Source organism: Oncorhynchus mykiss, chromosome 26 (assembly GCF_057628025.1).
Source record: "Oncorhynchus mykiss isolate SJ-2025 chromosome 26, ASM5762802v1, whole genome shotgun sequence".
NCBI lineage: Eukaryota > Metazoa > Chordata > Actinopteri > Salmoniformes > Salmonidae > Oncorhynchus > Oncorhynchus mykiss.
This window is the reverse complement of record NC_143047.1, coordinates 5,398,646-5,415,209: the sequence shown is the minus strand read 5'-3', so window position 1 is coordinate 5,415,209 and position 16,564 is coordinate 5,398,646. Positions and strand designations below refer to the sequence as shown.

General features: G+C 41.2%; 1 protein-coding gene across 1 annotated transcript in view; it reads left to right on the top strand.

Moving 5' to 3' along the window:
- The window catches only part of LOC110506271 (sodium- and chloride-dependent glycine transporter 2), a 52,117-nt gene that overhangs the window by 11,538 nt on the left and 24,015 nt on the right, over window positions 1-16,564 (top strand). Inside the window, exon 10 of the mRNA XM_036964282.2 lies at window positions 13,399-13,523. Within this exon, the coding sequence (XP_036820177.2) occupies window positions 13,399-13,523 (125 nt within the window). The remainder of the gene's footprint in view (window positions 1-13,398; window positions 13,524-16,564) is intronic.

Below are 16,564 nucleotides of genomic sequence, written 5' to 3'. Positions count from 1 at the left end.
GTGGACAGTTTGATTTCACAGAAGTGTGATTGACTTGGAGTTACATTGTGTTGTTTAAGTGTTCCCTTTATTTTTTTGAGCAGTGTATAATGTATGTATATAATGTATATAATGTATAAATATATACAATTTAGTAGACGCTGTTATCCAAAGTGACTTACAGTCATTCGTGCATACATTTCACGTATGGGTAGTTCCAGGAATTAAACCCACTATCCTGGCATTGCAAGCGCCTTGCTCTACCAACTAAACTACAGAGCACTTTGAATGAGAGACATGAAATCAATAATATCCAGGAATTTGGTAATTTCAAATATTAAAAAAATGTATTTTTTGAAACAACACATGCCACCTTTTATTTTACCATACAGGCCAATTGCAATCAACAGAAAGAATTTAACACGGAGCTGTGTGTTGGAATTGGACATTACTAACGGGAGATTACATGCACCGGTGGTGTTAAAACAAACACACACACACACATACACACACACACACACACACACACACACACACACACACGCTTTAAACCCCCTATGCTCCTTTGAGATCCCTCTTTCAAAGCCACTGAGATCTCTTCTAGCCATGGTAGCCAAAATAATGGGCAACTGGACATTTTTATACATAACCCTCAGCATCGTGGGATGTTAATTGCTTAATTATCTCAGGAACCACACCTGTGTGGAAGCACCTGGTTTCAATATACTTTGTAAATTATAATCATTGATAGCACTGGTGCTCCCAATTTAAAAAAGTTAGTTGAACAACATCAAATCTCGGAGATCCTGACGATATAAACTCAGTAAAAAAAAGAAACGTCCAGGCCTCCCGGGTGGCGCAGTTCTAGCTGTGTCACCAGAGATTCTGCGTTCGCGCCCAAGCTCTGTCGCAGCCGGTCGCGACCGGGAGGTCCGTGGGGCGACGCACAATTGGCGTAGCGTTGTCCGGGTTAGGGAGGGTTTGGCCGGTAGGGATATCCTTGTCTCATCGCGCACCAGCGACTCCTGTGGCGGGCCGGGCACAGTGCTCGCTAACCAAGGTAGCCAGGTGCACCATTGGTGCGGCTGGCTTCCGGGTTGGAGGCGCGCTGTGTTAAGAAGCAGTGCGGCTTGGTTGGGTTGTGTATCGGAGGACGCATGGCTTTTGACCTTCGTCTCACCCGAGCCCGTACGGGAGTTGTAGCGATGAGACAAGATAGTAATTACTAAGAGGATACCACGAAATTGGGGAGAAAAGGGGGTAAAACACTTTTTTTAAAGAAACGTCCCTTTTTCAGGACCCTGTCTTTCAAAGATAATTCATAAAAATTCAAATAACTTCACAGATCTTCATTGTAAAGTGCTTAAACACTGTTTCCCATGCTTGTTCAATGAACCATAAACAGTTAATGAACATGCACCTGTGGAACGGTCGTTAAGACACTAACAGCTTACAGATGGTAGGCAATTAAGGTCACAGTTATCAAAACGTAGGACACTAAAGAGGCCTTTCTACTCACTCTGAAAAACACCAAAAGAAAGATGCCCAGGGTTCCTGCTCATCTGCGTGAACGTGCCTTAGGCATGCTGCAAGGAGGCATGAGGACTGCAGATGTGACCAGGGCAATAAATTGCAATGTCCGTACTGTGAGACGCCTAAGTCAGCGCTACAGGGAGAAAGGACGGACAGCTGATTCGCCTCGCAGTTGCAGACCACATGTAACAACACCTGCACAGGATCGGTACATCCAAACATCACACCTGCGGGACAGGTACAGGATGGCAACAACAACTGCCCGAGTTATACCAGGAACGCACAATCCCTCCGTCAGTACTCAGACTGTCCCCAATAGGCTGAGAGAGGCTGGACTGAGGGCTTGTAGGCCTGTTGTAAGGCAGGTCCTCACCAGACATCACCGGCAACAACGTTGCCTATGGGCACAAACCCACCGTTGCTGGTCCAGCCAGGACTGGCAAAAAAGTGCTCTTCACTGACGAGTCACGGTTTTGTCTCACCAGGGGTGATGGTTGGATTCGCGTTTATCGTCGAAGGAATGAGCGTGAAACGGAGGCCTGTACTCTGGAGCCGGATCGATTTGGAGGTGGAGAGTCCGTTATGGTCTGAGGCGGTGTGTCACAGCATCATCGGACTGAGCTTGTTGTCATTGCAGGCAATCTCAACGCTGTGCGTTACAGGGAAGACATCCTCCTCCCTCATGTGGTACCCTTCCTGCAGGCTCATCCTGACATGACCCTCCAGCATGACAATGCCACCAGCCATACTGCTCGTTCTGTGCGTGATTTCCTGCAAGACAGGAATGTCAGTGTTCTGCCATGGCCAGTGAAGAGCCCGGATCTCAATCCCATTGAACACGTCTGGGACCTGTTGGATCGGAGGGTGAGGGCTAGGGCCATTCCCCCCAGAAATGTCAGTTTCCAGCTACAATAGTCATTTACAACATTAACAATGTCTATACTGTATTTCTGGTCAATTTGATGTTATTTTAATGGACAAAAGAGAATGCTTTTCTTTCAAAAACAAGGACATTTCTAAGTGACCCCAAACTTTTGAATGGTAGTGTGTACATTGGATTATATATATATATTTTAAGAATGTGAAATGTCAGAATAATAGTAGAGAAAGATTTATTTCAGCTTTTATTTCTTTCTCCACATTCCCAGTGGATCAGAAGTTTACATACACTCAATTAGTATTTGGTAGCATTGCCTTTAAATTGTTTTACTTGGGTCAAACGTTTCAGGTAGCCTTCCACAAGCTTCCAATAATAAGTTGGGTGCATTTTGGGGCAGTTCCTCCTGACAGAGCTTGTGTAACTGTGTCAAGTTTGTAGGCCTCCTTGCTCGCAAGCGCTTTTTCAGTTCTGCCCACACATTTTATATAGGATTGAGGTCAGGGCTTTGTGATGGCCACTTCAATACCTTGACTTTGTTGTCCTTAAGCCATTTTGCCACAACTTTGGAAGTATGCTTGGGGTTATTGTCCATTTGGAAGACACATTTGCGACCAAGCTTTAACTTCCTGACTGATGTCTTGAGATGTTTTATTTTTATTTGTTAATTAAATTTTTTATTTTATTGACTATTCTCAAAACTTACAATATACCTACAGTTAAGCCGCTCAACAACTACATCATCCTACCAGTCATCCAACAGACTCCCATTCAGAGCGACACACAGAAGCGTACAGGGTCAGTGCTCTGCTCAAGGGCACGTTGACAGATCTCCTACCAGGACAAAAAACGTGAACCCGAACCCTCCAATATCCCCACACAGTTCCCCAATAGCTGCCCCTCAACCATCTGAGACCCCTCCCACAGCCCCCCCAACAAGAAAAATGTATTTTTTTAATTAATTCCATTCCCCACCCCCAAGAACCCCTCAATGCACCAACAACCAAGAAAATGAACTAAAGAGATAAAATAAAAAGACAGAAGAAAACAGCAAACAACAATGCAAAAAAAACAACACAAACAAACAAAGGACATCAAGGACATAAAATCATAACAGCAATGCCAACTGTATACTGTATGTTTGTGTGCATGTCTGGCACTATTACATGTGTGTTCTTGTATGCATTTATTTGCATGAGAGTGTGTATATGTGTATATGTATATATATGTGTATGTGTATATGCATGTGTACAAACACCTGCATGGCATCAGCCTCAGGCAAAAAAGCATTAGTTGTAAAAACACTGCCCCTCAAGTGTCATTCAAACATACTTTTTATTATGTTTTATTTTTACTTAAAAAAAACAACTTTAATCTTTGACCATCATTCTATCTCCCGCACAGAAACTCCACTCCCACTTGTCTCCAATTCCACATCCCAACCCTCAGCTTCCCTCAGCCCATCCCATCTATCTCTGCTTGCCACCCTCTTCGGGTTTCTACGCAACACATATCTTTCAACTCTGCTGTGATGTTTAACACACAAGTTCTATCTAATCGAATAGAATCCACAGATGGCGAGCCAAATCTCTTTTTCGTCCACTTTCGTATTCAAAAAGATCCACCTTCCTTGCGAATCATTCCTAACTATGCACATTCAGATCTACATTTTTGTTAATTAATATCATCACACCTTTTGAGTTCCTTTGTCCATGACAGAAAATTATTTCACCACCCCATTCCCTTTTCCACGCATCTTCATCTAAGTATATAGAGTGAGTTTCCTGTAAACAGTATGTGTTATATGCCTTTTCTTTTAGCCATGTAAAGACTGATCTTCTTTTTTTATAATCTGCTAAACCGTTACAATTATAACTGGCTATACTTACTTCACCCCTTACCATAACTAGATACTATTCTCAGTCTAAATTGACCATAATTAGTGCTTGTAAAGTTACTGCCATCAGAGTTATATGACGGTCAAAATTAGAGATTTCAAATGTCTGATATTTTGAATTCAAGAAATAGGTTCTAGCAATATTTGTTTTATTCCCTTGCCTGTTTGTCTGTGAGCCAATGCCACAGATGCTAGAAAATTGAGACAAGATATTATGTGTGTAGTAAATCTGAGTAGGTTGATATGTATGACATTGGGTGTGATTTAGTGAGAGTGTGTACGATGCCTGTATAAGAGTAAGACTATAATGTGTAAAAAATAACTCAGACAATTTGCATGGTTGAGTGTCTATGTGTGTAACATGTAGTGCGTATAGCCTTAATTTTCATGATGACAATTGTAATCCATATCGTATCACCGTCATCGTTGCATCATAATTACCTTTAACATCATTGAAAAACACATCCCAGCATTTCCATAGCATTTGTCGTTTCACATGGTCATGAAAGAGACCTTGCATTACTCTAGAGACGGCTTCACTACAGTACAAATGTATTCCGTACAATATGTTATTATTCCCCATTGCCCCTATTCTGATATCTTCCCCTTGCTTGTTGTGAACATATATAAACTTGTTGTAGACAAATACATAAAAAAGATAGACAAACAATAAACATATTAAATTACACGTACTTGGACTTTTACCAAATATGGCTATCTTCTGTTTACCAACCATACCTTGTCATAACACATATCCCTAATCAGTGATTGGCTCAAACGCATTAAGAAGGAAAGAAATTCCACAAATTAACTTTTAACAAGGCACACCTGTTAATTGAAATGCATTCCAGGTGACTACTTCATGAAGCTGTTTGAGAGAATGCAAAGAGTGTGCAAAGCTGTCATCAAGGCAAGGGGTGGCTACTTTGAAGAATATCAAATATAACATATTTGTTTAACACTTTTTTGGTTACTACATGTTTCCATATGTGCTATTTCATAGTGTTGATGTCTTCACTAATATCCCTCAATGTAGGAAATAGTAAAAATGAAGAAAAACCCTTGAATGTGTAGGTGTGTCCAAACTTTTGACTCGTACTATATATACAGTACAAGTCAAAAGTTTCGACACACCTACACATTCAAAGGTTTTTCTTTATTTGTACTATTTACTAGACATAAATTATCTAATAGGGAGTTCACCATGATCACCATGAGCCAGAACAACTTCAATGCACCTTGGCATAGATTCTACAAGTGTCTGGAACTCTATTGGAGGGATTTTTCATGAGACATTTCCATAATTTGGGGTTTTGTTGATGGTGCTGGAAAACGCCGTCTCAGGCACCGCTCCAGAATCTCCCATAAGTGTTCAATTTGGTTCAGATAATGGTGACAGACCACCATGGCATGTTTTCATGTTCATCAAGCCATTCAGTGACCACTCGTGCCCTATGGATAGAGCAATTTGTCATTCTATGGGGGCATAGCTATGGTAGCCAAAATAATGGTCTGCCAAGCATTTTTATACATGACCCTAAGCATGATGGGATGTTATTTGCGTAATTAACTCAGGAACCATGTGTGGAAGCACCTGCTTTCAATATACTTTGTATCCCTAATTTACTCAAGTGTTTCCATTATTTTGGCAGTTACCCGTGTCCTATCCTGCTGGCAAGGTTGGTAGACTTTAGAAAAGCAAGGAATAACTAAATGTACTGAATAAGACTCATTCCATTCAATCTTTCCCCCAGATTTTAGCAGAGATGCAGAGAAGCATATGACATTTTTTTTTAAAATAACCACCTGTCAGGAGGATACAGACAGCTCAAGAGGTATGCTTAGATATGCAGAAAAATAGACATATTTTTGACATAGAATTAAGCGTACTCATTATGGCTCATGATTGCAGGAAAAAGCTGTTTCAGGTGTTTGAAAATACGAGATTCTCTATGCCCCCTTAGATTTTTGGGTGCATGACGTCCCTGATTGTACACCTCAAGAGTCTGGAGGTGTTTCTTTACTGCATGCGCAATAGCAGAGTTTGCTAAATAAAAGACCCCCTGAGTGATACAAATCATCATGATTTGCCTACTTTGTGCAGTTATTAATATTTGATTTTGGAAGGTTTTATGGAAAAGACTGTTTCAGCATCGCTAACTGGCTACACAAAGTGGTAGACACAGGCATTCCCATGCCGTTAGATCCTCAGAAAGTTGCAAGAAATACAAATCTCTGATGCATTCTTTAATATTCTTTACATGTAGGCTTTGGATTGAACGAATCTGCACACGCTTTTTTCTCTAGGGCACTCGGAAACAACTGCACAGTGAAGCCTATCATTACAATAATTATTAGATTCTTTATGGAATATCTACATAGGTGTACAGAGGCCCATTATCAGCAACCATCACTCCTGTGTTCCAATGGCACACTGTGTTAGCTAATCCAAGTTTATCGTTTTAAAAGGCTATTTGATCATTAGAAAACCCTTTTTTAAATTATATTAGCAAAGCTGAAAACTGTTGTCCTAATTAAAGAAGCAATAAACCTGGCCTTCTTTAGACTAGTAGAGTATCTGGAGCATCATCATTTGTGGGTTCGAGTATAGGCTCAAAATGGCCAGAAACAAATATCTTTCTTCTAGAGATGCACGATATATCGGTGAACATATCGGAATCAGACTATATTAGCTAAAAATGCCAACATCGGAATCGGCCAGATGTCTAGTTTAACGCCGATGTGAAAAAACGATGTCAAAGCTGACGTGCATATCTATATAACGCACAGTAGGTACATGACGTAATGACGGCACGTAAAATTTGCGCTACACCTGCAACACAGCATTCCTAACCTAGCCCACAATGTCTGCTGTGTGGATCGAGCAGTCAACAAGTCAAACAGTCATTTGAAAGAGTAAGACCATTTCAGCGAGACAACTTAAAAGCGAAATCCATTAACCTGTTGAGTCTATGGGGGCGCTATTTCATTATTGGATAAAAAAACGTGCCCGTTTTAAGCGCAATATTTTGTCACGAAAAGATGCTCTACTATGCATATAATTGACAGCTTTGGAAAGAAAACAGTCTAACGTTTCCAAAACTGCAAAGATCTTATCTGTGAGTGGCACAGAACTCATGCTACAGGCGAAACCAAGATGAAACTTCAAACAGGAAATGAGCAGAATTTCTGAAGCTCTGTTTTCCAATGTCTCCTTATATGGCTGTGAATGCACCAGGAACGAGCCTGCGCTTTCTGTCGTTTCTTCAAGATGTCTGCAGCATTGTGACGTATTTGTAGGCATATCATTGGAAGATTGGCCATAAGAGACTCAATTTTCCAGGGGTCCGCCCGGTGTCCTTTGTCTAAATTGGTGCGTAATCTTCAGTTGCGGTCATTTTCTCCTGGGATTCAGGACAGAAAGCACACTTCCACGAACGATATATCATCGAAGAGATATGTGAAAAACACCTTGAGGATTGGTTCTAAACAACGTTTGCCATGTTTCAGTCGATATTATGGAGTTAATTTGGGAAAAAGTTCGGCGTTTTGATGACAGGATTTTCGGGTTTTTTTGGTATCCAAACGTGACGCACCAAACGGAGCGATTTCTCCTAAACAAATAATCTTTCAGGAAAAACTGAACATTTGCTATCTAACAGAGTCTCCTCATTGAAAACATCTGAAGTTCTTCAAAGGTAAATGATTTTATTTTAATGCTTTTCTGGTTTTTGTGAAAATGTTGCCTGCTGAATGCTAATGCTAATGCTAACGTTAAATACTACGCTAGCTAGCTACTGTTACACAAATTATCGTTTTCCTATGGTTGAGAAGCATATTTTGAAAATCTGAGATGACAGTGTTGTTAACAAAAGGCTAAGCTTGAGAGCTAGCATATTTATTTCATTTCATTTGCGATTTTCATGAATAGTTAACGTTGAGTTATGGTAATGAGCTTGAGTCTGTATTCACGATCCCGGATCCGGGATGGCTAAGTGCAACTGAATTTAACGCCAAGGTAACGGAATTCATTGCCCTTGACAATCAACCGTTCTCTGTCTTGTGTGATTTTGGCTTTCGCGACTGGTCTAGCACTAGTACACACTAACGTTAAAAAGTGTGCTATTGATCAGATGTTGCCCTACCGGAGTTACACAGTAATAGTGTCACTGTTATTAGCTTCACAACATACTATGGAAGGCCGTTTGGGTCTTTGTGTGTCCAAAAAGATACACGTCAAATAACACTCTTTGACAATAACACTGTACACACGTCAAATAACAGAGGCAGTGCACCTATTTCTCAATGGCCTAAGTAGTTGGCAATCAGCTAGCGGGCCAGTTTGTCTAGCCTTGGCCCAGGATTGATTTCTTATCAAGAGAAGGTCTGATGGTACAGGAGAGTACCATGGGTTAGATCGCTTTTTGACTCTGAGTTGCTTGAAAGGGGCATGTTTATCAGCCAGAGAGCTAAAAATAGATGTGAAAAATGTAAGTGCCACAACAGAATCTGGTATACAACTAGTAGAAAAAAGCTCTGAATAATATACTGTAAATCATGAACAAACTAGGGTGAGATTTAAAAAGAAATTCTCTCCACAATTATATGACGGTCAGAGTTTTTCAATTTGGTATATCTAATGCAGTGGTTCCCAAACTTTTCATGGGCCCGTACCCCTTCAAACATTCAAACTCCAGCTGCATACCCCCTCTAGCACCAGGGTCAGTGCACTCTCAAATATAGTTTTTTGCCATCATTGTAAGCCTGCCACACACACACTATACAATGCATTTATTGAATGAGTGTGAGTTTTTGTCACAACCCTGCTCGTGGGAAGTGACAAAGAGCTCTTATAGGACCAGGGTACATATAATAATGTAATAATAATCAATCATTTTGCTCTTTATTTAACCATCTTACATATAAAACCTTATTTGTTCATAGAAAATGGTGAATAACTCACTACAGGTTAATGAGAAGGGTGTGCTTGAAAGGATGCACATAACTCTGCAATGTTGGGTTGTATTGGGAGAGAGTCTCCGTCTTAAATAATTTTCAGAGAATCCACTCTTTTCTGAGAATTCGCTCTCACATAGGTACGTGGTTACAAAAGGCATCAGTGTCTTAACAGCTCGATTTGCCAAGGCAGGATACTCTGAGCACAGCCCAATCCAGAAATCTGGCAGTGGCTTCTGATTAAATAACATTTTCACAAAACCGCTTGTTGCAATTTCGATGAGGCTCTCTTGTTCAGATATCGGTAAGTGGACTGGAGGCAGGGCATGAAAGGGATAATGAATCCAGTTGTTTGTGTCATCCGTTTTGGGAAAGTACCTGCGTAATTGCGCACCCAACTCACTCAGGTGCTTCACTATATCACATTTGACATTGTCCATAAGCTTGAGTTCATTTGCACACAAAAACATCGTACAATGATAGAAAGACCTGTGTGTTGTCCTTGTTAATGCAGACAGAGACGAGCTCCAACTTCTTAATCATAGCCTCAATTTTGTCCCGCATATTGAATATAGTTGCGGAGAGTTCCTGTAATCCTAGATTCAGATCATTCAGGCAAGAAAAAACATCACCCAGATAGACCAGTCGTGTGAGAAACTTGTCATCATGCAAGCGGTCAGACAAGTAAAAATATGGCCAGTAAAGAAAACTTTAAGCTCTTCTTTCAATTAAAAAAAAAAAACGTGTCAATACTTTGCCCCTTGATAACCAGCGCACTTCTGTGTGTTGTAAAAGCATTACATGGTCGCTCCCAATATCATTGCCTAGTGCAGAAAATACACGAGAGTTCAGGGGCCTTGCTTTAACAAAGTTAACCATTTTCACTGCAGTGTCCAAAACGTCTTTCAAGCTTTCAGGCATTCCCTTGGCAACATGAGCCTCTCGGTAGATGCTGCAGTGTACCCAAGTGGCGTCTGGAGCAACTGCTTGCACGCGCGTTACCACTCCACTATGTCTCCCTGTCTTGGCTTTTGTGCCATCTGTACAGATACCAACATGAGCAGCAGCTACGTTTGGCTACATACGGACGGTTAGTGGAATTCCCGTGAGAGAGTAACGGTTTATGGGATTGGATGTTCATTATTTGACTAGGCTACCTGTATTCGACATTGTGTTGTTATTTAGCTGTTTACTAGATGGTTTCATTTTATTTTTAGCAGTGAAACAAGCATACTCAGGTGAGAAAAAACCCTCACCCAAATGTATAGCCCCGTTGGAAAATATAAATGGACTATTTGAAAATTTGAAGAATATATATTTTTATATATATATATATATATATATATATATATATATATATATATATATATATTTATTTATTTATTTTTTAAGAAAAAAGAAGGTGAATCACATATTTTTATTTAGCGTACCCCCGACGGCATTGGGAACACCTGCTCTAATGCAAGAAATAATGCAGTGGTCGCTGATATCATTTGCAAAAACGCCACTAGGCAATGCTTATGGGGACGGTTAGTCAGGATAAGGTTTGCTTGTTTTTTTATATTAATCCAAGTGGGTTTCATTATCAGCTGAGTCAAGTAGAACTCAAGACCGATATTCTTAAACTGAGGCATTTATAAACCAATCAAGATTTAGATCTCCTAACACAACCAGTTCAGATACCAGAAAGGATAATCAAAAATAGATCATCAAAAATAATACCAACAGCCTCCGCCAGGGTAATATACCGCAGCAATACAAATTTTCATATTTTGGCTTATGGCTGCTTTATAGCCAACAGCTCTCACATGTTGTGGACAGAGATGCTACAATCATGATGCCATAAGAGAAGATCTTACATATATAGCCACCCCTGCCTCCGTTTAAAGTCTATCACATCTGAACATGTTGTGGTCCGCAATGGCAACATACTTATCCATTATCGAATCATTCAGCCAGGTCTCTGAGATAACCAGAACATCTGGGCTAGTGTCATGCACCCAGACATCCAGAAAGTTCAGTTTAGACATCAGGCTTCGAACGTTTATATATAACAGTCCAAGCTCTTTACTTTGAAAACAGCTGGAGTATCCATGGTGACACAATAGTCAATAGAACTGGATGAGCTAGCCACAAAAGGCTTCCTGATTGGATTCAAAGTGCCCAAGAATGCCAAGGTAACCTGTCTAAATGACTGTAGCACACACAATCTACAGTGATGTAATGCTTTGAAAGCCTGGTCTTGGCTCACATCAGCACCATCATCCCAGACACCTTGGACCCACTCCAATTTGCATACCACATCAACAGATCCACAGAATGACGGAATCTGTATTGCACTCTAATCTTTTTCCAAATTCTTCAAGCTCTGTCAAATGAATTGTTCATCGTTTCTTTTTAAACCTGAAAAACTCCCCAGTCCTTAATGAGTACAAGCATACCCATAAACAGATGCAGCCACCACTATGTTTGAAAATATGGAGAGTGTTTAATTTTGACATTATGGGGTATTTTGTGTAGGAGGGTGCAAAATCTATATTTAATTTGTTTTAAATTCAGGCTGCAACACAGCAAAATGTGGAATAAGTAAAGGAGTGTGAATATTTACTGAAGGCGTTGTTCACGTTATTTTTACTCATTATTGTTATTCCTTATTCACTCTGTATGTATGTCTTGATCTTCAATTCTGCATGGTTGGAAAAGGACCCTGTTAGTCTACACCTGTTTTTTTATGAAGCATGTGACAAATGTAATTTTATTTGAGCATCATCAAGGATCCCACACACCCCAGCCATAAGCTGTTGACTGCCTTACTGACGGGGAGACGGTATCGGAGCATGAGGTCTGATACCAACAAGCTCAGAGACAGTTTCTATTTACAAGCCTGTTGAACAAGACTCTTGAACACTTGAACTGGACCGACCACCTGCACTGACTCTCCGCACCTTAACACACACACACACACACACACACACACACACACACACACACACACACACACACACACACACACACACACACACACACACACACACACACACACACACACACACTCATTCTAACCTTAATCCTAACCCCCCCATTGTTGTTATTTTACTTTTCTTGTGGGGACTACACAAACATCACGACTGCTACCACCAGACTCTTATTATGATCGCTAAATATTACGCAATTTAATTCCTTGCCCCCAATCCCCCTTCCCCCGAATACTTTTAAATATTTGACTATTAATTGTCCCTTCTTGTATTATACTAATGCTAAAATGTTTATTCTATTCTACTGAGCCATTTACTTTATGTTTGTATCTGTATCTTTTATTATTTCTTATTGTTGTTGCATTGTCGAGAAGGAACCTGCAAATAAGCCATTCATTGGAAGGTCTATACCATGCCTATCTCTTACATATGACACCTTACTTGAAACTAGTTTCAGCGGTCAGAACAGACATTTGCACGATTGTAAAATCAATGATTGTACAAGCAAGAGTTGAAATGTACATTGATTTTCTTTTGAAATAAATCTATTCAGCAACAATTCTGTGACAAGTGAATTTACACCTCACAAAAACAGGGAAATGATGGCTAGAAAAGGGGGAATCCTGAGGTGGGCGGGGCATGCACTTTGCTACTTTTTTGTTTATTTCCAACATACGATTGTCATCATGAAAATCTGTCTGCTTCATGTTTTGTTTCTTGCCATGATAACTTGAGTGTTGTGATACTGAGTACCGTGACAATAGCACAACATATAAACAAGAAGTAAAACTACTATAAGCAGAGACTGGCACAGTATACTCTCTCCCTTGGTATGAGGCCATAGTATTCTCACTAGAGGGAACTGTTGAACCTCTCCACAAATTGTATGCATTTGGATAAGACTGCACAGAAGATAGTTAATTTATGTATTCATTAATTTATTCATTATCACACATGGCAATGGTATATAGATATGTAAAATATCCTGTAAAACACTTGGAACATCCTTAGGTTCTGTTTTTCAAACGTTTTGACATTTTGACACATAATAACAATTACCAACACATAGCCACTCACTTGTGTGTGATAATACTCCCAAAATATTCCAAGTTCTCCAATACTGTATGTGTCACAGCCCTGTAACATTTACATCCCTTTCTTGTCCCTCTCCTCTTGTTTAGGGACACCATCATCGTGTGCATAGTTAACAGTGCCACCAGTATATTCGCTGGGTTCGTCATCTTCTCCGTCATTGGATTCATGGCCCATGAACTGAAGGTGCCAATTGAGAAGGTGGCAGATGAAGGTAAATTAAACATTGATATAGGTAAAATCCTTGAAAAATCCAAATACAGATAAAGTATTTGAAATGATTTGGCGCCGGAGGAAGATGGCTGCCTTTTTACCGTCTCATAACCGATTGTGTTATTGTGTGTGTTTTTTTCACGTTATTTGTAACTTATTTTGAACATAATATTTCTGCCACCTTCTCTTATGACCAAAAAGAGCTTCTAGATATCAGGACAGAGGTTACTCACCTCGTACTGGATGAAGATTTTTTCTTTAACGAGTTGGACGCAAAGGATTTACTTCAGATACCTGACAATGTCCAAATCACTTGATTCGCATGAGAAAGAGACAGAGATATGAGGGACACGGTTCGGGGTGCCTTGTAAGGATCCGACAGCGAGTGGGTTATCTGCCTCCTACCATCAGTCCTATTAGCCAACGTACAATTATTGGATAAGAAACATCTACGAGCTATGATCACGAATATCCTACCAATGGGACATTAAAAACTGTAATATCTTATGTTTCACCAAGTCGTGGCTGAACGACGACATAGACAACATACAGCTGGTCGGAGTTAACGCTGCATTGGCAAGATAGAACAGACGCCTCTGCTAAGACAAGGGGTGGTTGACTGTGTATGTTTGTAAACAACAGCTGATGCACAAAATCTAATATTAAGGAAGTCTCAAGGTTTTTCTCACCTGAGGTAGAGTATCTCATGATAAGCTGTAGACCACACTATTTACCAAGATAGTTTTCATCTATATTTATCGTAGCTGTCTATTTTCCACCACAAACCGATGCTGGCACTAAGACCGCACTCAATGAGCTGCCACATCCACCACTCTCTCCTAGCTCCACCCCCAGATGACGCAGATGCTAAGCTACAGAACTGTTTTGCTAGCACAGACTGGAATATGTTCCGGGATTCTTCCGATGGCATTGAGGAGTACACCACATCAGTCACTGGCTTCGTCAATAAGCAAATCGATGACGTCTTCCTCACAGTGCCCGTACGTACATACCCCAACCAGAAGCCATGTATTACTGGCAACATCTGCACTCAACTAAATGGTAGAGCTGCCACTTTCAAAGAGTGGGACTCTAACCTGGACGTTTATAAGAAATCCCACTATGCTCTCCGACGAACCATCAAACATGCAAAGCGTCAATACAGCATTAGGATTGAATCGTACTAGACCGGCGGGGCTGGCAAACTATTACAGACTACAAAGGGAAGAACAAGTGTGAGCTGCCCGGTGACATGAGCCAGACAAGCTAAATTACTTCTATGCTTGCTTTGAGGCAAGCAACGCTGAAGCATGCATGAGAGCATCAGCTGTTCCGGACGACTGTGTGATCACGCTCTACGTAGCCGATGTGAGTAAGACCTTTAAAAAGGTCAACATTCACAAGGCCGCAGGGCCAGACGGATTACCAGGATGTGTACTCTGAGCATGCGCTGACCAACTGGTAAATGTCTTCACTGACATTTTCAACCTGCCCCTAACTGAGTCTGTAATACCAACATGTTGGTAGACCACTATAGTCCCTGTGCCCAAGAACACTAAGGTAACCTGCCTAAATGACTACTGACCCATAGCACTCACATCTGTAGCCATGAAGTGCTTTGAAAGGCTGGTCTTGGCTCACATCAACACCATTATCTCAGAAACCCTAGACCCACTCCAATTTGCATACTGCCTCAACAGATCCACCGATGATGCCATCTCTATTGCACTCCACACAGCCCTTTCCCACTTGGACAAAAGGAACACCTACGTGAGAATGCTATTCATTAACTACAGCTCATCATTCAACACCATAGTGCCCTCAAAGCTCATCACTAAGCTAAGGACCCTAGGACTAAACACTCTGCAACTGGATCCTGGACTTCCTGACGGGCCGCACCCAGGTGGTAAGGGTAGGTAGCAACACATCCACCACGCTGATCCTGAACATGGGGGCCCCTCAGGGGTGCGTTCTCAACCACCTCCTGTACTCCCTGTTCACTCATGACTGCACGGCCAGGCACGACTCCAACGCCATCATTAAATTTGCAGATGACACAACAGTGGTAGGCCTGATGACCGACAACAACGAGGCAGCCTATAGGGAGGTCAGAGACCTGGCCGTGTGGTGCAAGGACAACAACCTCTCCTTCAATGTGATCAAGACAAAGGAGATGATTGTGGACTACAGGAAAAGGAGGACCGAGTACGCCCCCATTCTCATCGACTGGGCTGTAGTGGAGCAGGTTCCTTGGTGTCCACATCACCAACAAATGAACATGGTCCAAACACACCAAGATAGTTGTGAAGAGGGCAGGACAACGCGTATTACACCTCAGGAGACTGAAAAGATTTGGCATGAGTCCTCAGACCCTCAAACGTTCTACAGCTGCACCATCGAGAGCATCCTGACTGGTTGCATCACTGCCTGGTATTGCAACTGCTCGGCCTCCTGCCGCAAGACACTACAGAGGGTAGTGCGAATGGCCCAGTACATCACAGGGGCCAAGCATCCTGCCATCCAGGACCTCTGTACCAGGCAGAGTCAGAGGAAGGCCCTAAAAATGGTCAAAGACTCCAGCCACCCTAGTCATAGACTGTTCTCTCTGCTATTGCAGGGCAAGCGATACCAGAGTGCCAAGTCTAGGTCCAAAAGACTTCTTAACAGCTTCTACCCCCAAGACATAAGACTCCTGAACAGCTAATCAAATGGCTATCCAGACTATTTGCATTGCCCCCTCTTTTATGCTGCTGCTCTCTGTTAACTCTCTGTTAATTATCTATGCATAGCCACTTTAACTCTACATACATGTACATATTACCTTAATTACCTCGACGAACCTGTGCCCCCGCACATTGACTCTGAACCGGTACTCCCTGTATATAGCCTTGCTACTGTTATTTTACTGCTGCTCTTTAATTAATCGTTAATTATTTTTTATCTATCACTTATTTTTCTTAAAACTGCATTGTTGGTTAAGGGCTTGAAAGTAAGCATTTCCCTGTAAGGTCTAAACCTGTTGTATTCAGCGAACATTACAAA